This window comes from Ascaphus truei, chromosome 5 (assembly GCF_040206685.1).
Source record: "Ascaphus truei isolate aAscTru1 chromosome 5, aAscTru1.hap1, whole genome shotgun sequence".
NCBI classification, from domain to species: Eukaryota; Metazoa; Chordata; class Amphibia; order Anura; family Ascaphidae; genus Ascaphus; species Ascaphus truei.
This window is the reverse complement of record NC_134487.1, coordinates 45,171,540-45,195,291: the sequence shown is the minus strand read 5'-3', so window position 1 is coordinate 45,195,291 and position 23,752 is coordinate 45,171,540. Positions and strand designations below refer to the sequence as shown.

Genomic DNA, 23,752 nt, shown 5'->3' with positions numbered 1-23,752 from the left:
ATGTGATGTCACTTCACGCGACCCACTGCGTCATTTGACACCGCGTTGCCATGGCGACGCGTCACTGAAGACCCAGCTGGCAAGCAGGCAAGGGAGATACGGAGGCCTCCCGTCTCCCCCCGGCATTTAATTTAAATACCGCGGGGATGAGCGCAGGGCCTCTGTAACCGCTGTGCCCCCCCCTTTAGAAATTCTCAGGGGACGCGCCCCCCAGTTTGCACACTGCTGCTCTTAACATGTCTCATGTTGTAACAGAAGGGCTTCATTGAGAATTATTCAACATTTGAGGTTGCTTTATATACTGTATCTGTGGGACATATAGGATTTGTATAGACAGGTTACAGATTACAATCATTGCTCAATGTGAAGATTACAACTGTGTTGAATAAACAGTTATTCTGCAATAATAATAGGTGTGGGCATTTTTACAGCATTGTCCCTCCCTAAAAGTAAATACTGAAACCTATAAAATGGAAGTGCTCTCCTTAAAGCTGCAGTTCAGTCTTTTTTTTTTTTTTTTTTTTTTACTTCAATAGTTTTATGTGGGCAATCTCTAATTACCTAAAGAACTGTATAGCTGCAGCTCAATTTGTTCTCCATGTATTGATAGGTCGAAATTTGGTGACATAATTAGTGAAGGGATCTGTTTATATTCTGCTTGTCTGTCAGTGGAAGCTCATGAATATTCATGAGCAATCCTGCATTGACATGTGCTAGAGGGAGGGCAGGGCTGAGAAAGGGGTGTGCCAGGGCTTGTGACAGGACATGAAGGGGCAGTGCCTTAGCAAATGGCTGTTAAAATAGAATACAAGAAATTGGTCTTTCAAAGTTGTTTTTTTAAAAACAGAAAATGCTAAAAGTATTTTTTCTTACTACAGAACTGATTTATTTAAAAAAACACACATGCAGGATATTGACTGAGCTGCAGCTTTAAGCTTTATCAGTGCTGGAAAGTTCTCTCTAGCACTGAAACAAGTTAATTCTTTCCCATATTAAGCAAATTGGTTCTAGAACTATCAGCAATGTATTGCTTTGCCTTTTAATGTGACAGAATGTGTTGCTAACCCTCTGGCAGCAAAGCGTTGAAGTATTATTTTTGGGGAACCAAAGTCAGGCATTGTCTAACAGCGACCTACAGTATTTCATGGTTTCAGTACTGAGATGCACTGGATTTGAAATATATGTAAGCCTGTCCAGGCCCTGTTGTTAGGTGCTGCGTTCCAGTTCGCAAAGTTTACAGCATTTTGCAGTATGCTATTAGTTAAGCCTCTTTGAACAAGGGATTTTTCTAAAATAAATTGGAACCAGTATTACAACTGTATGTCCTACAGATAAGGAGCTTTGCTGGAGAATGCGTTCAATAGCGGCATTAGAAAAAGACTAGATATACACATGCAGACGGTGGGGGTATACCGAGAGATTAGAGTGGAGATGCAAGGAGAGATAGGAGTTTAATGCACTAATGGAAAGTAGGAGAACACTGAAGATTATACATGATTTAATAAGGAGTCCGCAGATGGGGGAGGTCAGAGTAAATCTAGCAGAAAGTAATATGGTTCTAGATACAGAATTGTACCAAGAGCAGGTTGTACGAGGTGAACTCAAGTAACTAATGGAGCGATTGAATGGTCAGGATTGCTGGAGGTTACAGTTCATGTCGGTGCAATTGAAATATATTTCTTTGTATGCTTGAGTTGAGTAAAACAAAAACCCTATGATACTTGAACGGCACAGCATTGTAAAACGTAGGTCATGCGGTGTTTGTAGGGGGTATAACTGATATTTTAACGGTGTCGCAGTGCTGTGGTGAGTTTGGTAAAGGCTTGGCATACCGTGGTTACATCCTTCTAATTATAGCATGTTATGGTCTCTGACAGATGCTCACCAGGGAGTTCTTAGCTGCAGCAGCAGGTCCTTTGTTGTGTCACTAGATATGCCTTGATAGAACATCAGACCATTATGCCTCAATAAAAATAGCCCTTTGTCTGATGAGCAGTTTCTCCGCAGCTCTCGCATGGAAGTGGAACCATAAATCCATTCAAAAATATTTTTGAACTGACACAAATGGTTGTGGTAACAACCCAGTTTATTTTACTCTAATAACAGACTGTATATAGTGAGTAAACCATTTATGTTTATTACATATTCAACCGTATTACCAGAAGTTTCAGTGAATTGTGATTTTTTTAACATAGGCATATATAATTTGTAAAAAAATAAAAATATAAGTTAAACCTGAAATGTCTTTTATGTTTCAACAGGAGTGTCACCAACTACAAAAATACTGCATTTAGTTGTCCCAAGCAGAGCAATTACATATTTCATTCTGAAGTAGCCTAGTCATTTCTTTAGGAGAACAATTATGTAAACTAATATTTTGGGCGCTCCTTAACCATAGCCAGTACTGCAAATTATATTCTAGCTGCTTTATAATTCCACCATCAACTATTCATTGTAGCAATCTATAGTATTCTTCCTGACTGTATTTGTGAGAGAAAAAAAAAAAAAGATTTGAGGTACATTTACTTTTGAAACAAGAAAGTGAGGCATCAGTGTATTAATGTCCATTTTATACTCTACATCAATATGAGTACACTCTGCATCAATATGAGTACACTCTACATCAATATGAGTAGACTACATCAATATGAGTACACTCTGCATCAATATGAGTACACTCTACATCAATATGAGTACACTACATCAATATGAGTACACTCTGCATCAATATGAGTACACTACATCAATATGAGTACACTCTACATCAATATGAGTACACTCTGCAACAAGATGAGTACACTCTGCATCAATATGAGTACACTCTACGTCAATATGAGTACACTCTGCAACAATATGAGTACACTCTGCATCAATATGAGTACACTACATCAATATGAGTACACTCTACATCAATATGAGTACATTGTACATCAATATGAGTACACTGCAACAATATGAGTACACTGCATCAATATGAGTACACTCTGCAACAATATGAGTACACTGCAACAATATGAGTACACTCAGCAACAATATGAGTACACTCTGCATAATATGAGTACACTCTGCAACAATATAACCCTCACTGATAGCTGGATTTATTTCCATTTTTCTAACATTCCGTCCATTTTTGCTTATCCCATGTGTTTTCTTTTTGTGTTACAATTCAGACTGAAGATTGTGTGAATGTGCTCATCTCTTTGTTTTCCATTGTTGTAGATGGCATTCATAGTGTCACGGCACACTGTACCCTTCGAGTGACCATCATCACAGATGACATGCTGACCAACAGCATCACTGTTCGACTAGAAAACATGTCCCAGGAGAAATTCTTGTCCCCGCTCCTTTCGCTGTTTGTGGAAGGTGTCGCGACTGTCTTGTCTACCACCAAGGATGGCATCTTCGTCTTCAACATTCAAAACGACACCGACGTCAGCTCCAACATCCTGAACGTGACCTTTTCTGCCTTGCTTCCTGGTGGGGTTCGGAACAAGTTCTTTCACTCGGAGGATCTCCAGGAACACATTTACCTAAACAGGACCCTTTTAACGATGATCTCCACACAGCGAGTCCTTCCTTTTGACGACAACATCTGCTTGAGGGAACCCTGTGAGAATTACATGAAATGTGTGTCCGTGTTAAAGTTTGACAGCTCGGCTCCCTTCATAAGCTCCAACACTGTTCTATTTCGACCCATTCATCCGATCAATGGATTGAGGTGCAGATGCCCTCCTGGATTTACTGGAGACTACTGTGAAACGGAGATAGACCTGTGCTATTCCAAACCTTGTGGCAGGAATGGACTCTGTCGAAGCAGAGAAGGGGGATATTCTTGTGAGTGCCATGAAGAATATGCAGGTATGATTAACGTTTCCATTTATATAAATAATTGACATATATTGCATTTTCTTCATTCCTGAAATACCAACTTTCTCCCCCCATAGCCCCTGATTTTCATATCTTTGGGAAAATATAGCTCGTGTTACTAAGCACGTGAGAGGAGGCGACCCTCTTGGTATATATTGAGTTTGCAATGGCAAGGCATTCAGTGTTACGGCCTTTGCAATACATATTTAAGCCGTAATTGCCGCTCATCTGACGCCCCTGGAGTGGGGAGCTATGCAGGAGGTTTCCTATTGGAAGTCGGATTGAAAACAGGTACATTTGAGGGGGTTGTATCTGTAAATGATAGCAGTCTTAGTGCAGTTAGTGGATTTAGTAGTGGTATTTTCTAAGCCATTTAACTACAAGGGGTCAATTTAAGTGGCACTGTTGCTTTAAATCCGTTAGTTATCTATGAGTAATGTATGCAGTGCCTATTTGTATGTACTGTATTTTATAATGCTAAATATTTGGTTACTGGAGCTGCAAGCTCATTATGGAGCACTACTGCTATAAGCCATTCAATGTCTATTGGGCTGGAACCCCATTGTGATCAATGCGATGGGGGCCTTTCCAGCAGGGAAGTGGTTGAACACTTAGAAAACAAAATGATTAGCAAATCTAAATAGCTGATAAAAAAATAAACTGTACGGCGGTGACAAATATTTCCTATATTTGGTTTAATAAAAAAATAAAGAAAGCCAGAAACATCTTATGGTTGCACAAAGGGTATTCAAAAGCAAAGAAGAGTTTTTACATGGCAAAAGTATATCAGAAAAGGAGCATAAAAATAATTATATTCTCTTAAACCGGTGGTTCTCAACTCCAGTCCTCAAGAATCCCAAACAGGTCAGGTGTTCAGGATATCCCTGCTTGAGCACACAGGTGGCTCAATCAGGAGCTCAGTCCTTTTGACTGAACCGGTGCTGAAGCAGGGAAATCCTTCAAACCTGACCTGTTCTTGAGAACTGGAGTTGGGAACCACTACCGTAAGTATTTCCTTAAAGAGTTGTGTGCAGCTTACAGTAGTTACTTTTAAAAGTTGTATTTTCCCACGTTCACAATCAAAGTATATGTCTCAGTGACTTTGTGCAGAGAGGTTTCCTGTTACATTTTAGGCTTCTTGCTTTGCATAGTGCACTTGTTCCCTAACTGAACTCATTTACTGACACAATAATGCATTGGCAACAAAGGTGCCTTTCCCTGAAGGCAATAGTCTTGCCTTTTGCAGTCTATACTTAGTGCACACAGCAAGATGACCAAGATTTCTGGACTGAACTCAAAAAACGATGAAGTCCGCTTAGTAGAATATATGAACTGGTTTATAAATGCCTTCTCTTTTTTTGTTGTTGTCACATACAGTCTGTCACTCGCTTTGTCTTTTTACCACTTCAAGTCCCCCTTTTTCCTTTGCCACTTTCTGAGTCTCCGTTGCATGTCGCTCCTGAGCCCGGCTTAACACCTCTCTACAGGGTTGAGACTCTCTAGTGTTAATGAGAACCTGCCTAACAATGACTTGCAGAGCAGACCTCTCTAGAACTGAAGCTGTTACAGCCATGTTATCTCTGTAACTCCGAGCCCCGGTGACTGGCTACAAGCTGCATGTTAATGAGAGGCATTGTTGAGACGGTTGAATGAACTTGCCGATGAATAATCCCGGTCGGTGTGGTTACACTGGCTGGAATGCAGCGCCAGCCAGGGGACTCCCTCCATTTCACTTTCCCTTTCAAGAGGCCGTATTTAGGAAATGGGCTATAGCAAAATGTTACAATCTGTCATCCACATGATAAGAGCCACCAAGGGCTGATGATGGAGCACATGCCAAGAATAGAGTTTAGTTCACAAATCCCTGCTAGTAGCCAAACATTGAAAATATCGGATCCGTTTTCTCTGGAGGATAATCATACCCTAATGTCACTGTTTTGTTTACTCCAATACTTTGAAGGCCCTGACTTTTCCTGGAGCAATTATGAGTAATTTATACACGATGAAAGTTACCCTATCTGGTGCGTCTTCTGTTACTTGCACAAAGGGAAACTGATCTGCAGGGCGCAGGTTTTTTTATTTTTTATTATTGAAACTGGACTACGGGGTAATTAGCTTTTCCTGGCTTTGGTTCTGTTTTTGTAACGAGGTGAGTGATCAGGAGCTAAATTAATTCACAAAAATGATTTTAAAAAAACCCAACAAAACGAGTAGTATTGCATTAAAAAATATCACAGGCCCCTCTGTCAAGAAATGGGTTAAGATAGATCATTGTGCACAACAAAGGCCAGCAGAGTTCGTTTTAAAAGAGCAATACACGCACATTTAAAAAAAAGAAAACATTTATTACACAGGATTGAAGCAGGGGGTCTCTGGAGCTGAACTCCATTCGTTTCAGCTCAGGGGACCGCCTACTTCCGGCGATACTTACCTCCGTAGTAGGTGCTGGTAGCCGTTCCTGCTGGGCTTTAAAGTTTAAAGCTCCCGCGTCACACAGCCAATAGGAAGCTGAACCTGATGACGTCACGGCTTCCTGTTAGCCTACAGGGTGCGGGACCTTTGAACGGCGGCCATTACGTGACCCCTGGTAGCCGAGCAGAGTGGCTACCGGCACCAACTGCAGAGGTAAGTGTCTCCGGAATCGGGGTTCCCAAACCTAAAATTAACAGGGTTCTGCTCCGGAGACCCCTGCTTCAATCCTGGGTAAAAAAAAAACGGCATTGCTTGCAGCTTTAATATTTTATTTCAATTTATGTGGTATGTCAGTTTTCATACTTATTCCTTGAAATATGACACTCAATTAGTTACATAGTAGATGAGGCTGGAAAAAAAACATGTCCGTCTAGTTAAATTAAGTTAAATGTAAAATTTTAAATGTAGTCAACTTCTCATAGTGTATAAACGTATATATAATAAAGCAGTAATTTGGTGGTGTAATATGCACGTAAAGAAAAAAATCAATTATTTAGGCAGGGCATGTTTTTGGTACATGTTACCGCTCAGGTGTCAGTGAATTCCCTCTCTGGGCAGAACGTCTGTCCTCATGGGCTCCCACTCCGGTCAGTGCAGACACTGCTGTTTCAGGCTGTCCCGGTGTCCGCATGTATACACGGCGCGGGAGAACGTCCACACAGCAGCAAGATCACACCCGGTAGGGAATCTGGATACACGGCGGGTCGGCGGAACAAACTAAACCCCAACTGCTGGCTCTAGGATAAACCCACAGTACAAGCCACAGCTCCACGGCGCTACCAGGCGATGCTGCTCTCGTCACTAGAGTGTGTCGCACTACGGCGGCCGACTAGCGCTGACTCAGCGAAGCAATCCGCAAGCTACCCGATAAGCTTACAGCAGTGTTAGGGGAAATAAAGCAGTATGCTAGGTACAGATCTCCAAATCAGTCAACTTCTTCAGGGAAGTGCGCTGTCTTTTTTCTTTTCATGTGATCTTCATGATGCCGAGCTATCTATCCTGATGGGCAGCAGACTTTTTCACACTATGAGGTTTAACAACAATGTTTTTTTTATTACACTGTCGTAGCGTTAAAAAAAAAATTTGGGTGCAAGAAATGTTTTTGGGGTGCACTTTCTATAGTCGCTATTGAGACTTCATAATTACACAACTGTATATACTGCAGTCACTAACCACTACACAATTGGTGCACAGTTATATTTTTCTTTTCCATTCTATATCTGTATTTATATTGATCCAGAGGAAGGTAAACCAAAAACCCAGAGTAACACTATCCAATTATATCTATAGGGAGATATATTATAGGGAGAAGGAGTGGCTCAGTGAGTAAAGCCACTGACTGGCACTGAGATTGAAGCAGGTGGCTCAATTCCCAGTATCGGCTCCTTGTGACCTTGGGCAAGTCACTTTATCTCCATGTGCCTCAGGGGCCACAAACATAGATTGTAAGCTCCACGGGGCAGGGACCTGTGCCTGCAAAATGTCTCTGTAAAGCGCTACGTAAAACTAGCAGCGCTATACAAGAGCATGCTGTTATTATTATTATATCTCATAAGATTGGCACAAGCAAGGGGCAATTGGCATCATGCTCTGCTTAATGATCACCATTGAAGTAGCAACTCACGTGAGTCACTATTAGAAAAATGAATGTGTTGCGTACGGCGATGTCAGGTGCGTCTGCGCAATTTGACAAACTTTGACAAATATTCTGATTATCCGGTTTTAATAAGTTGAAGAACGTTTCCATGTTGAAGTCGACTTTAAGAATGTGATCAATATAAAAAATAGTTAAATAAGCGATGCAACTTTATTAACAGAAGAAACTGAAACAATAAATAAGCCTGTAGCTATTAAAAGTCATCTGTTAAATCTGCAGTCCAAGCTGCCGGTTTTTATTTTATTTTTTTCCCTTTAATATGGGCATTAATACAATCCACACAATAGTAGTTAGCTAAATTGCCGATTGATCAGTTTTCCTGTGATCAATTGGCGAAGATTCGGCTCGGGCGTTGACTTAATGGCCGTCAGTGCCGCAGGAGAGGACCAAAGATGCAAAAATCTGTCAGTGCGCAAAGCAAAAACAGTACCAATGGGTTTACTACATTACTTGCCATTATTTCTGTGCTGAGAAGCTGCTTTTAGAGAATTGGGTAGTGATACTTGGTGTTAGTATATCTTGCAACACAGCGATTTTCAGAAGAATTTACAAAAATAAATCTGAAGTATGGCTGAAACTTCAGCAACTGGTGTCTTAATGGAAATAAATACTTTAAAATCAATAATGAAAAAGTAGTTGAGCTTTTATCTCTGAATATTGTGTAATTGCCTCCTTAACTTGAGAGCTGTACGGTAATGTTCATTGATCGTGAATATCGAATCTGTGCTGATAACGCTTTGAGACTAATATATAATATATTTACTGTAAATTGTACTGCAAGAGGCCAATTGTTTAGATGTAATGAACCTACGTGATTAGAAAGCCGATGGACAAAATAAATAGGTTAAATTATCCTTGTCCCTTTCAAGGTTTAAAGCTGCAGTTCAGGCAATATCCTGCATGTGTGTTTTTTTTAAATAAATCAGTTCTGTAGTAAGAAAAAATACTTTTAGTATTTTCTGTTTTAAAAAAAACCACTTTGAAAGACCAATTTTCTTGTATTCTATTTTAACAAGCACGCTTTTTCCTATAGCAACGATTTACATTCCCCATATTTAAAGATGTCGCCAAACTTTGCCCATCAATAGACGGAGCACGAATTGACCGGCAGCTATGCAGTTCTTTAGGTAATTAGAGATTGCCCAGATAAAACTATTGAAGTAAAAAAATAAATAAAAAAAAATAAAAATAAAAAAAAGACTGAACTGCAGCTTTAAACTCTCCTTTCATCCTCCACATTTCTCATCCCTCGTCTGGCTGTAACCATGCTCACCATAAACATCAAGACTTTCTATGGTCAATTGTCATTCCTGTCTCCCACTTGTATGTATGTATGTGCATCTTTATTTATACAGCGCCATTAATGTATATACTGTAGTGCTTCACAGCAGTAAAACACGTGACATAATAATATAAATAACCGATAATGCAAATAACACATAATGGGAATAAGTGCTTCAGGCATAAAAGTAACATTTAGGAAAAGGAGTCCCTGCCCCGAAGAGCTTACAATCTAATTGGTAGGTTGAAAGAGCGTGCAGAGACAGTAGGACGGTGTTCTGGTAAGTGCGTCTCCAGGCTTGCATTGAATTTACTGTACTCACAGTTCTCTAGTTTCCAAACCTCTTTAGTAAAGAAAAATGTAAGGTGGCCAGAAAGAACTAAAGTGGAAATCTTCCTCTAATACAGGGGGGGCAAAAGACTTTTTGGGGGGGCGCGGCGTTTACAGAGGCCCCGCGCTGAGAGCGCAAGGCCTCTGTAATTCACTTACCCGGCTTCAGTCCACACGTCTCCATGGCAACGCAGCATCATTTGACACCCGTTGCCATGGAGACGTGGCATCACGTGACCCCGCGGCGTCATTTGACGCCGCATTAGAGGTAAGGAGGGGCGCGACACCGGGGGAGAGCAGGCAGGCAGGACGTAGCGCAGGAAGTTTGTGCTCCCCTGATCTAATACACTTACACTCTCTCCTGGTGTACACAGAAATCCTTGTATCTGCTCTGTCTCTAGATAATTAACAACCTACTTGTAATTGTACTTTCTTAAGGGCAGTTATCCCTGCTATTAACTGTACTTGTATCTGTGACTTTATAAACTCTTAATAAGCCTATGACATAAGGGTAAATCAGGGTAAATCTTACTATATATTTCTGAAAGCGTCATATGTGTCCGTGTCTGTATGTGTCTCCCTGTGTCCCTCCCTGTGTCCCTAGCGGCAATCCCATTGGACCTTGGGCCAGGCCAATGAGATTGCTCCCTTGGCCTGCCCGCCCCTGCACACCTCTCATTGGCCTGAGGCGGAGGGACGGGCCAAAGGAGAGACGGAGAGAGAGACACACACACACACACACCCCTCCCCCACGCTCTCTGCGGCTCTCCCCTCACATAGGCCGCTCCCCCAGCTGACCATCCCCGAGAGCGCTCCCCACGGCTCTCACCACCCATAGCCCACTCCCTCACCCGGCGCTCTCCCTCACCCCCCACCCGATCACCCCCCCTCCCCCCGCTCTCCCCCAGCTCTCCCCCCCCCCCGCCCACTCTCCCCCCGCTCTCCCCCCCCCCCGTTTACCACCCGCCCCGCTTATCCCCCACCCACACACACAGAGCACGCACTGTGCATCTCTCCCGTCCCAGAGGCCGCTCCTCCGGCTGTCTCCGCCTCTCCCCGCGAAAGGCACAGCACCTCCTCACCGGAGCGTCTCAGCCTCTCCGCTGAGGAGCCCGAGGTGGAGGAGGAGGAGGGCGGTACCCGGAGGAGGAGCGCGGCCGTGTGCAAGGTGAGGAAACGCAGGGGAATGGGTTATTTAACGTGTCCCTGACACCCCCTGCCCTTTGCCCCCCCCCTACCCTCCCTGCCCCCCTGCCCACCTGCCCTTGCCCCCTGCCCATTGCCCCCTGCCCTTTGCCCCCTGCCCTCCCTCCCCCTGCCCTTTGCCCCCTGCCCTCCCTCCCCCTGCCCTTTGTTCCCTGCCACCCTCCCCCTGCCCCCCCAGCCCTTTGCCCCCTGCCCCCCCCGCCCTTTGCCCCCTGCCCCCCCTGCCCTTTGCCCCCCTGCCCCCCCTGCCCCCTGCCCTTTGCCCCCTGCCCTCCCTCCCCCTGCCCTTTGCCCCCTGTCCTTTGCCCCCTGCCCCCTGCCCTCCCTCCCCCTGCCCTTTGCCCCCTGCCCTTTGCCCCCTGCCCTCCCTCCGCCTGCCCTCCCCCTGCCCTCCCTCCCCCTGCCCTTTGCCCCTGCCCTCCCTCCCCCTGCCCTTTGCCCCTGCCCTCCCTCCCCCTGCCCTTTGTCCCCTGCCACCCTACACCTGCCCCCCAAGCCCTTTGCCCCCTGCCCCCCAGCCCTTTGCCCCTCCCTGCCCTTTGCCCCGCCCCTCCCTCCCCTCCCCTCCCTGCCCTTTGCCCCGCCCCTCCCTCCCCTCCCTGCCCCTCCCTGCCCAACCCGCCCCTCCCTGCAAACCCCCCCTCGCCCCTCCCTGCTCCCCCTCCCCTCCCTGCTCCCCCTCCCCCCTCCCCCTCCCCTCCCTGCTCCCCCCTCCCCTCCCTGCTCCCCCCTCCCCTCCCTGCCCCCCTCCCCTCCGCGACCCTCCCTGCCCCCCCTCCCCTCCCCGCCCCTCCCTCCCCTCCCTGCCCCTCCCTGCCCAACCCGCCCCTCCCTGCAAACCCCCCCTCGCCCCTCCCTGCTCCCCCCTCCCCCTCCCTGCTCCCCCCTCCCCTCCCTGCCCCCCCTCCCCTCCCCGCCCCTCCCTGCCCCCCCTCCCCGCCCCCCTCCCCGCCCCTCCCTGCCCCCCCGACCCTCCCTGCCCTTTACCCCCCGACCCTCCCTGCCCTTTGCCCCCCCGACCCTCCCTGCCCTTTGCCCCCGCCGCCCCTCCCTGCCCTTTGCCCCCCCCCCCGCCCCTCCCTGCCCTTTGCCCCTCCCTGCCCTTTGCCCCTCCCTGCCCTTTGCCCCCCCGCCCCTCCCTGCCCTTTGCCCACCCGCCCCTCCCTGCCCTTTGCCCCCCCCCCCCGCCCCTCCCTGCCCTTTGCCCCCCCGCCCCTCCCTGCCCTTTGCCCCCCCCTGCCCCTCCCTGCCCTTTGCCCCCCCAGCCCCTCCGTGCCCTTTGCCCCTCCCTGCCCTTTGCCCTCCCCACCCTTCTACGCCCCTTGGCCCCCCCCCCCCCCCGCCCTTCGACGCCCTCCCCCCCCCCCCCGCCCTTCCACTCCATGCCCCCTGCCCTTCCACGCCCGGGCAATACCGGGTATATCAGCTAGTACTATATACAAGACAGTAACTATGCCCATTAAAGTGTACTTGCAGAATCCAGTTTCCACCAGGACCAGTGCAGTTTGCAGCACATATTATAACGATTGACAGTTTCATTTCATGTCAGGTCGTTATAGGGAGAGAAAGATCTGGAGCAATGTGTGGCTTTACTGATCAGGATAATTACTGTAGTTACTGTAGGGATTTTGTCGGGAAGTGAGGTTGTTTGTTTGTCTCCGTTTATCTCACCTGTTTTTGTCTCTAGGGATGTGTCTGCCAATGCTTCTATTTCACAGACCTCTCTAAAGTGCTGCCAGTTACCCTGAGACAGAGAGTCTGTGAGGGCTTTTATATGCATGTCATTTTCTCATTTGTACTCTGTGTCAGTGGCATCACACAACAATGCATGGATGTCAGTCACCGCCAGCTCTCTCAGTACATCAGCATAAACTGCCCAGGGGAAGGATGTGTGAACTCCAGCAGACATTTGATAGCACTGGCCAGAGATAGATAAATGTTACTATTAGGGAATACTTTTGTCTCCCTTCCGTAAAGATGACATCTCGCTGGGTATCTTTTATTTTAGTCTCACAATTAGACATGGCCCGAGGGCCTTTACTTGTAAGTGGATTAGTCACTGTAGGTCAGACATATTAATTATTAGGTGGTTGAACTCATGACATGATGTGTGGATTCTTTGCAGCTTATGATACCTGTTATTAGAGTAACAGACCAATAAAATGCATGTTATACCTGAGCTTTTGCGATCTCACACTTCTCTTCTTAACGTTGTCCAAGGCCTCCAGTCCCAACAACGTTTTGGACATTATTGAGAAAGTGTTAGTTAAGGTGAACAGAGGTTGTAAAGATTGAAGTTTTCGTGATACATTGAAACTGATGGCAGGTTATATCTGTAGGTGCTTATTTTTTTGTTCTAGGTGGATTTACAACCAAATAATTCACTGTTCTTTTTGTTTTCAAATCATTATGAAACATTCCAATTGTTTAACGTTTTGGAGGAGCATTGATTAAAAATAATATTTTGTACATTCTTAAAAAAAAAATCCTAATGAGTTTTCCACAAAACTACTTTTAAATCCAGCATTGAAACGTGCAAAATTGTAATAGCTACATCGTGTTTGCCTCATTTACTGTAGGTACCAAAGTAGAGTCCAGAACTTGCCCCAACATACTTGTTATATTTCTTGATGCAATATTTCATGTTTACTATGCAGTATTCTGCCATTCAAGTCCGTGGTCTGTAAGGCAGACTTGGAAAAATCCTGAGCACCTAAAATCTTACTTTTGCCCCCAGAAGTGTGTATATGCCGCTGCAGTGATGACGCACCTGTCAGTCACTGGCACGGTCACCAAAACCGTCCCTCACCATGCTCTGCGCTCACAAAACGTGATGGGGTGCTATTATCGTCCTTTCTGCCGTCTCGGGGACAACAAACATATGGTGCTTACCAATGGGAGCGAGTCTGTTGGGGGCGGGACGGAATGCGTATGTGTGAGTCTGTGTGTGCCTGTGTGTATCAGTTTGTGTCTCATGGGAGAACATGGTTTAGTAAATATTGTGCATTATGTACTTGAATGCTTTTAATTTGACTGAAACAGCAATCTATGTTGCCAAGTAGTTTGGCATCTTTAAGAGTTTCCCAATGCTTATCTCATTCTTTATCTTTTTTGATTGTTTAGTTACTGTATTTCCTCCTCCCCCCTCCCCCCCCAGCTATTCTTCTAGTTGGCCTCAGCCACTATTACAACATTGCAGTTGTGCTTTCAGCTAGGCGTAGTGCTAAGCATATGTTTGCAGATCTGAGACATGTTAAAATAGCTTGATTACGCCAGGAACTTATTCCCATTGTAGACAAGATACGTGTGCATCATATACCAATCCTCTAAGTTCAATCCAGTCAAACTGAGAAGTACTTTTGGTGACATTCAGTTCTTCTGTTGTTGCTGAATGTGGGCACTAACCATATTGATCAAGATGACTGCTGCAGCTTAGCAAATGTCCTCTTACTGCTACCAAGTACATTTACAAGGCAAATATTTCAAATGAAAATGTATTTCTTCATACACTTAACTCTGCCAGTAAGAAAGTTTTACAAGAATGCAGCTTTGTGTAGCAGTCCAGACGGACCAAATAAAGCGCTCTACCATTGATGTGAGTCTATGCATGGCTGTTTATTTGTTTTTAACATTATTGGAACCATAGAGCCTCTCCACCTGCCCTTGGACTCTCTCCCATACACCAATGAGAAAACGTCACCTGCTATAACACGGTGTTCCATTCCATGATCTATTATGTAGTGCAGGGAAAAGAGAGCAGGAGACACACACCTCCATGTTTGGTTTGGGAAACAGGTAGGGTGACCAGATTTTCAAAAGGAAAAACCGGGACACATTAAAAAATTATTTATAAAACAAATTACATCACATGACGCACCCCATTGCCATGACAACGAGACACTGACGTCAGGCGGTGACATGTTGCCATGACAATGTGGCATCACGTGATGCCTCTGCGCCATAATGCGTCCTGTTGTCATGTCAACTTGATGCCGCAAGATAAATAAATATATAATAAATAGATCTAAAAAATGTTATCTCCACACAGAGCCACTGACCCACATACCCACTGACCCACACCCACTGACCCACACAGACACACAGAGCCACTGACCCACAGAGCCACTGACCCACACACCCACACACGGAGCCCCTGACCCACACACGGAGCCACTGACCCACACACGGAGCCAATGATCCACACACACAGAGCCACTGACCCACACACACAGAGCCACTGACCCATAACACCCCCACACACAGAGCCACTGACCCACACACGGAGCCACTGACCCACACACACAGAGCCACTGACCCATAACACCCACACACCTAGAGCCACTGACCCACACACCCACACACACAGAGCCACTGACCCACACACGGAGCCACTGACCCACACACACAGAGCCACTGACCCATAACACACACACACACACAGAGCCAATGACCCACACACACAGCCACTGACCCACACACCCACACACAGAGAGCCACTGACCCCCCCCCCACACACACACACAGAGCCACTGACACACACACACACACACACACACACACACACAGAGCCACTGACCCCAACACACACACATACAGAGCCACTGACCCCCCCACACACACAGAGCCACTGACCCACACACACACACACAGAGCCACTGACCCACACACAGAGCCAGTGACACACACACAGAGCCAGTGACACACACACACACAGAGCCAGTGACACACACAGAGCCAGTGACACACACACACACACTCTCTCTCTCTCTGTGTCCTACCTGTCACTGTGGAGCATGGAGGGGGGGAAGCCATCTTAACTGGCAGAAGGCACCTCACTTCCGGCTCTCACTGCTGAGGCTCCGCTGACACTAACACCGCCCCCACCCTCTGCTGTCAGACCAGCCTCTCCTCTCCTCCTGCTCTCCTCTCTGCCTGCATTCTGTGCTCTCTGCTGCCCCCCACCCCCCCCCCCCTGCTCTGATGGCCAAATCCGGGACAGCCATTAAAAAAACGGGACAGCCATTAAAAAAACGGGACAGCCATTAAAAAAACGGGACTGTCCCGGCTAAAACAGGACACCTCGTCACCCTAGAAACAGGGGCAGGAAGTAAACTTCAGACCGGCAGTATGCAGCCTGATTACTTTAATATGTTTCATGTTTCTAATGATTTACAAGATGGCTTACTGAAAATAAAAGGTGTTGTTGCAGACAGGGTTACCACCAACATTTTCTGCTAACAACTCATCTTGTGCTGAGACACACAGTGCCTCTTTAGTGTCAGAGGAGCCATCTTTAAAACTGGACTTACTAGTCCAGTTGTAAATGTAAAATAAGTACTACAGTTTTATTATCTTCCAGACAAATTCCTTTTAGAACTGTTAAAACATTTTTTTAAAAATATATGTAAAAAAGAAAAATGGAAGGTAGAATTTGGCATTGATATGGGCAGGGCCACTGACAGGGGAGCAGAGCTGGGGTCAGTGTCCCGGGCCTGGTGACTGCGGGGTCCCCAGCTGGTGCTGGAAGTTAGGCCCGGACAGAGGTCGTCATCCACTTCCGCGTCCAGCTGCCAGGGCCCCAGTTCTCCCCAGCACATGCCAGCCTTCACACTAATCCCCCCGCCGGTCAATGCCAGAGGTTGGGCCTAAGATCCACATCCAGCTGCGGGGGCCCAGGTCATCTTCAACGTGGGACCAGACTCCCCCCCCACAAGGTACATTTGTTAGAGGTGGGATTGAGAGTGAGAATGGGGGGTTGAGTGAGAGGGGAGGGGGACATTGAGGGAGTGAGATTGAGTGGGAGGAGAGGTGAAAGAGTGAGAGAGGAGGGGATGAGAGGAAGAGGGAGTGAGAGAGGGGGGAATTGAGTGTTAGAGGGAGTGTAAGAGAGGGAGGAGGAGAGATAAATGAGTGAGAGGGAGGAAGATCGAGAGAAAGGGGGAAGAGCAACAGAGGGGGACAGTGATAGAGGGTGGAGAGAGGGGGAGAGTGAAGGGGAATGAGCAAGAGAGGGGGACAAAGGCATGAGGGGAGGAAGAGGATGAGAGTGGGGTTGTGAGAAAGGGAGAGAAATAGAGGGGGTGAGAGGGCTTAGGGGAGTTTGAGAGAAGAGGAGGAGAAAGGCCGCTGGCATGAGGGACCCCGGTGGAAACTCTAGGCCTGGGCCTTGGGAAAACTATCGGGGGCCCTGGTTATGAGAAAAGTTAGTAACTGGTGATTAATTAAATAAAACTGCAAATATGTTGGACCATATACGTGAAATAATGCAAAAATAGATCAAAACAACTGCCGCTCCAAGGAAAAAATGGGGAACTCACCAGCAGAGGAAAATTTAAAAAGTTTAATAAGACTATGTAGCCCTCAGACCTCCCCCCCCCCCCCCCTGTCGCAGATCAGACCCCCTAGGGTGTACGAAGGTCTAGGTGGTGCATACCTGCTGGCAACATGACATGTGTCTAGGTGGTGCATGACATGTGTCTAGGTGGTGCATACCTGCTGGCAACAGGAGGGCCTGAGTCTCCCGCGATGGTGTGGGGGAGGACAGGACCAGGTTTCTGGGGTACATGCCTTCATCTGTTCTCAGTGGTGCAACGCCTCCATCTCTGTGAAGCCCCAGGGATATGGGGGTGAACCCTTACAGAGAACTCCCACACAGGGATGAGAGATTCCTGTCTCAGTCAGGTCTTTATAAAAGTAGCAGCAGCTCTCTTTATTCACAGCAGCACACAGCACACAGCAGCAGCAGTAATCACAGCAACACGCTAGTAACAGGTACAGGGTCTTCTCTCCCTCCAGACTGCACACCCTCAGGATGGTCTCTGCGTGCTCACTGTGTCCCTGCCACCACCCCAAGCCGCGAGTGCTCAGGGTGGGGCTAGCTCTTCCCTCACCCCCTAGGCAGGGTGAGAGGCACTGGTCCACCTATTGCTAACTAGGCCCTACTCCTCAGGCACTTAGCTAGCTCACTCACTGTAACTGCTCAGGTCTGTACCCAGGACAGAACAGAACTCAACTGACTACTGTCACTGACAGGAACAGGCAGAACTAACTTTTGACAGCCCTCCCCTTCATGATGTCAGCAGACCCCTCCCCTGTGCCTCTTGCCTACCTCCACCACTCAGGGCAGGGCTTGATGTGGGGGAAGCCCATGATAACTACTGGCAGCCTGCCCTTAGAGGGGCTTATACCATTAGGAGGATAGACATATAGCCCTATTTCTTACCAGGGCTACAACTACATAAAAAGCACCAACACAGACAGTGAATGAACTCTCCACCCACGCGTTTCACGCCCCCTGTGGCGCTTTTTCAAGGAGTAACAAATTGGGGGAGGTAGAGAATCTTTATACCTCCCACCTAGATGAAAGACAGCGGATGTCAATTGATTATCTAACCAAGTAAATATAGAAAAGATAGAGTAGGAGACAGAACGGAGATGCCAGTAAGAAGAAAGAGAGGGCTTGCCGGGGACGTGGGGACTTAGTGGCTATCTACTACGGCTTATGATGTCCCCACATTTGTTCCCCTCCTGTTCCCCCTAATTCCCCTAAGGTTTTAGCTGCACCACTCATATACCTCATTATCCGGCATTAGCTCCGTTTGCCCATTTATCCCTGCCACTGTGCACATCCAGTCTGGCCACCTGGAGCTTACACGCAGTCTTTCATCTGTCTCATATAAGTGAAATAACCAAGTATTACAACTGAAACAGTGATGGTTATTTGTGAATATGATTTAAAAGCATGCATTCAGTATTACAGTAACTCTCCTGCTCATTACCACTTTTTGTTTTGTCTGACATGTTTCAGTGTCTCTATCTTAATCGTATGTGTAGGGTTCTTTGTCTGTGCTGTGTCTCTGCACAGGCTTTGCTTTCTGTTAAATAACAGTTTCTAAGTGTAGAAATATGTGTGCTATAATTTTTGTACATAATTGCAATTATACCTGTAACCCTCCCTGTCTTGCTTTCTAAGGAGTAGTTGTGTCTTTAACATCAGCATGATTTACCTTGTCTCAGGGCTCTGGATCTGGTTTCCAGGGCGAATGAAATGATGGGCGCCAGGAGCTTTTATAATACAATCTTTATTCATGTTCCCACATTTACAATCAGATTAACATGGTTATACCTTGTTTCATCCATACTGTTACCACTCTATACATAGTTCTTCCCTAGGTGCCTTCTAACACTCCTGGGAGGTGCATACACTTGTTACTGACTGACAGGACTGCCTGTATTGGACTAGACCTCCCTTGTTGTGCTTGCTGACATCCAGTCCTGCTCTGGGGAGGTTATTAACACCCTCCTTTCCCCTGCAGGAAACTGACACTTTCTCGGGGACTATTAACTCTGTGTATGGAGATCCACTTGTGGGGGCTGATCCCCTAAAATCCCAGAGCTCTATCTAAACAGCATGTGCCATGTCTGCATTCCCTTTCCGGGACCTGCATATATCTTATGTGCATTCTTGTAGGGATCCTAACTGTTAAGGCACTGTCCCTAACAAAAACACAATAAACAGAGGGCCTAATCTCTCCTTTATTATGGGTCTTTTCCCCAGCCTCTACTCCCCGAGGCTCCTACTCTCCTCTTCTTCTTGAAACTAACCTCCAGAACATTTCCTCTGACTCTTATACTCCTATCACATAGTTCCATGTGTCACCCCAGGGTGGAGCCTATCATCCGCTGCTTACTTTTAACCCCTTGGATTACATTTGTAACCAAACCAAGGAGGGGGGTGGAGGTTACATACCTATATATATTTTTAAAAAGATATGCATCCAGGAACAGAAAGGATGAAGTTTGTGTTTGGTCTAGGTTCCAATTTAATTAACTGTATATTACATACTTGTGTTAAACACCAATAAATGATATGTTAACGCCACTAAAATGACCGTTTTTCAGTTTGGTATAATACAGTGTGTTTAAAATCACTGCTGCATATCATATTCTTGCGCAGGAACCTTGAAAACGGTTTGTTATCGTTAAAACTGCCCAATGGGTAAACTTTGGCATACACTTTCCCACATCAAGAGTTTTTGTGCAGAACAAACGATATCTGTGGTATCATTATCCTCAAAAGGATCTCATGTAGAAGAATATAGTGAACGTGTAACAAAATATTGCATGTAACTTACAGAAAAGGCACAAAATAGCATACTGTATGTTAAATCTCTTCAATTTGCGGCTCGTGGGCCAAATCCGGCCTGTGAAGGGCTTAAGAGTGACCCTTGGACCATCTGCTCCTGCTAATTAGAAGGGTGTTGCTGAAACTGTTTTAATTCAAACAATAAAAATATTTGTAACACGCTCGCAATGTTAGTCTTTTATTGAAGTGGAATATTTTGTTATTCTTGTTATTCATATCTAACATTACATTGCAATGCCCCCCTGTCCCTCCTATTCATAACTTTTCTCTGACCCGGCTCTTTTAGAAAAGTAGTCGAAGAGCTCTGTTTTAACCCAAAAAGGAATTGATGCTTTAACTTACATTTTGGCTATAAAGCTTCAAACCGTGTCACTAACAGTGCGGCTGCAAAGCATGAAGCTAAGAAAGGTATAGTGAATGGCAAAAATGGAAGAATTGTGTTTCATTAAATACATTCTTTTTTCAGGCGTGAAAGCCAAATTCTATACAGTTTAAAAACAAGTTTCAAGTTGCTGAAAGGGGAATAATGAATGATGGAAAGTTGTTAATAAACGTTTGCCTCTAAAAACAAGGATTACCTGAGGATAACCCAACTGTTCTTTTAAGAGTTAGGTCTCTTGTCTACGTATAAAAAAAGAATCTATATGTGGAGAAAGAATAGTAAAAATAGAATATTTTCAATGGCAAGGCGTGGAGGGTGTCGGACAGTTGCGAATTATCTTAGACGGGCAGACGTATCATTCAAGAGCTCTGTTTCAAGTAACTGCAGATGTATTGTCTGTAGAAGAACGGTGTAAAATCCAGCCAGACAACCATGATTCATCTTCCAGGTGAATGTCTTTCCAGGGTCACTTCTCTGTTGAAGAATAGAATGTCAATTCTGAAGGCCATTCCCACGAGCGTCGAGGCTGAATAAACACTCACATTATTCATTGTTGTCTTTGAAAGGTAGACAAAATATAGATTTATGTAATATTCTCCTAGTGCCCATCTGTTCTGTACACATTTCTCGTGGCCGGATTTACAAAAATATGTTTTGTAACTGAGTAGAAAAACGGGGAAGATCCCCACGTGGAAGCTGCAAATATGGCAAATGCTGTATGTTCATGAAATCACATAGACCGGCATCACTAATAGTGAATGAAGTATGGAGTGTCCCGTGATGAACCCGATGTATCGTGTGGGTCTAAGTAACACCCGCCTCACCTGCGAAGCATAGCCGATGGTGCCAGCCCCCTGGCTGGAGTGGAAACAACCTCCTCACTTAGGACTGCGGTAATGGCTCCCCGGTGTATCAGGACTGGCTGTTGGTAGTAGAGACCTGCAAGCAGAGTCTCCCGCCGCCTTACCGGGTGCACGATGGTGATGCCGCGATATATCCAATGGAGTCTGGGGGCTGGTGGTCACTGCAGGAGAAACGGAGCGCGATCCAGGGCTGTAGCCGTTCGTCCCCGTCAGCTGTCGTCCGTCCTGGGGCTGGTGAGGGGTAAGGGTGTAGACCGCACACAGGTTCAAAGCACCGGATCCACTCTGCAGCTCCTGGAGGAAATCCTTTGATGACAACAGCTGATCTGCAACGATTGGAGCCGGGGCGTGCTGCAACACCACTGAAGCAAAAATAGAAAAGGAAAAAAAGCGGAGCACTGCCAGAAAGTTGAAAAAAAGACTGGGGCAAAAAAATAAATTAATAAAGATTATTTATTGGGCATATTTGGCCAAAAAAAGACGGACACACAGGGTTAAAACTCTGACGCGTTTCCCGCCGTGGAGGCGCTTTATCAAAGATCTTTGATAAAGCGCCTCCACGGCGGGAAACGCGTCAGAGTTTTAACCCTGTGTGTCCGTCTTTTTTTGGCCAAATATGCCCAATAAATAATCTTTATTAATTTATTTTTTTGCCCCAGTCTTTTTTTCAACTTTCTGGCAGTGCTCCGCTTTTTTTCCTTTTCTATGTTTTGTAACTGGCAGATTTTTTTTTTTCAATTGCTTCAAGCATTTTTGCTCCCTTGTCAAATAATAATAATAATAATAATAATAATAATAATAAACTAATCAACTAATCTTGAGAAACTATTATATTATTTGTAGGCAAAATCCACACGAATTAAAATTCACTGAACAAAGTGGAAAGTAATGCTGATCATCATTTGTCAAAGTTGCCAATTTAATTAAATACAACAATGTTTGGTGTCATTTGTAGTTGTTGTCCCCATCAGATTATTCTGCTTGTTTGTAAAATAAGTGCATACACAGGTTTGGAAAATACGTACAATGTATTATGCACTGCTCCTATACATTTCAGAACACTTCTGAAACACAGCGAGACCTCTGGTAAAGCTATCCATAAATGTTTATAACATACTTCTATTCTTCCACCGCCACTGTTGCCTCTCTGTAGGACCTCTCCACCACCACCCCTGAAACCATCTCAAATGTAAAACATGTTCAGCCTCTTTGTTACACATGCATTAAGAAAAGTAATGTAGTTAAACAATATTTATTTGTACACCTTGCCTAATGTTCACTGAAATATAACATTTTGCTGAGAGGTTACGATTGTGTGAAATATGTGTGAATTGATATTAGACGGAGAGGCATCCGTATACGGCAAATGTCGTGTACAGCTTTGCCTGCCAGCACAATAATGTGTACCTAAAGACAAGATAAGATACTCCGGTAAAGAACTAGTTCTTGTTGCTGTTCATTACAAGGTAGAGAATTAATACATTTCTTGTAAATGTAAAACATGAAAGGGTATTAGTAGTTCAAGCCATCAAAATAGTGCTCCATTGTAGGTTCACATTAGAATGTAGCTACTACAATAATTTGTTTAAGTTTCCACAATGCTCTTGTATGTATCCTCCACAAAGGCCCAATGTCATTTGATGAATCCATTGGACCCAATAGACCTGCAACAATGTACAGTAGGACTAGAACTTGGAAGGGGCAGTGGAGAATTGAAATAAATATTTTTTCCTGAATAATGTTACTCGAACCACATAATAATTTGTTATTACGCTCCCTTTTTTCAGGAGAACACTGTGAAGTGAGCTCGCGATCTGGTCGCTGTGTACCAGGCATCTGCAAGAACGGGGGAACCTGTATCAACCTGCTTATCGGTGGATTCAAGTGCGAGTGTCCCCCAGGAGAATTTGAGAGGCCGTACTGTGAAATGACCACAAGGAGCTTCCCCCCCCAGACCTTCATCACCTTCAAAGGTTTAAGGCAACGCTTCCATTTCACAGTCTCGCTCATGTAAGTATACCTATTTGGACAGATACACAGTCCGAGACGGAAGGAAGAGTGCATTCTTGGAAGCATGTACAGGCTGTATGCAATTCTGCAACACGTCTCAGAGAAGCACACATTCTTCTGATCTTAGTTTGCAAATTCTAATATAGAATTGTCTTTGGGAAGCATCTGTGCGCTTTACTTTCAGCAGAATATCTAAACTAAAAGCCTGCAAAGAATATGTCCTATCCACTATGAAGTAAGTTTAATGTGTCTAGTTCAGAGCTATTGTAATATATAAGTATACTCATTGCAGCATGTCATGAGTTAATGTTGACTAACCCACTGTATGGATGCAAAATACTCTACCCAAAGTTCATAATATTTTCATAAAATGATTTCCTGCATTTGATTAGTTAACATTTCATTTGTAACAGGTTCCCTGAAATGTTACATTTAACCTAAAAAGGAAAGTTGAGGGATATATATATATATAATACGGCATCAAATGACGCCGCGGAGTGATGTCACACAAGCGTCTCCATGACAACGGGGTCACGTG

The 23,752-nt window shown here is 45.4% G+C and overlaps 1 protein-coding gene across 3 annotated transcripts in view; it reads left to right on the top strand.

The window, feature by feature from the left end:
- Positions 1–23,752, top strand: part of CELSR1 (cadherin EGF LAG seven-pass G-type receptor 1) — a 217,984-nt gene that overhangs the window by 83,511 nt on the left and 110,721 nt on the right. For all 3 annotated transcript variants that reach the window (XM_075599787.1, XM_075599786.1, XM_075599785.1), the window contains exons 2-3: positions 3,220–3,858; positions 22,992–23,214. In XM_075599787.1, the coding sequence (XP_075455902.1) occupies positions 3,220–3,858; positions 22,992–23,214 (862 nt within the window). The remainder of the gene's footprint in view (positions 1–3,219; positions 3,859–22,991; positions 23,215–23,752) is intronic.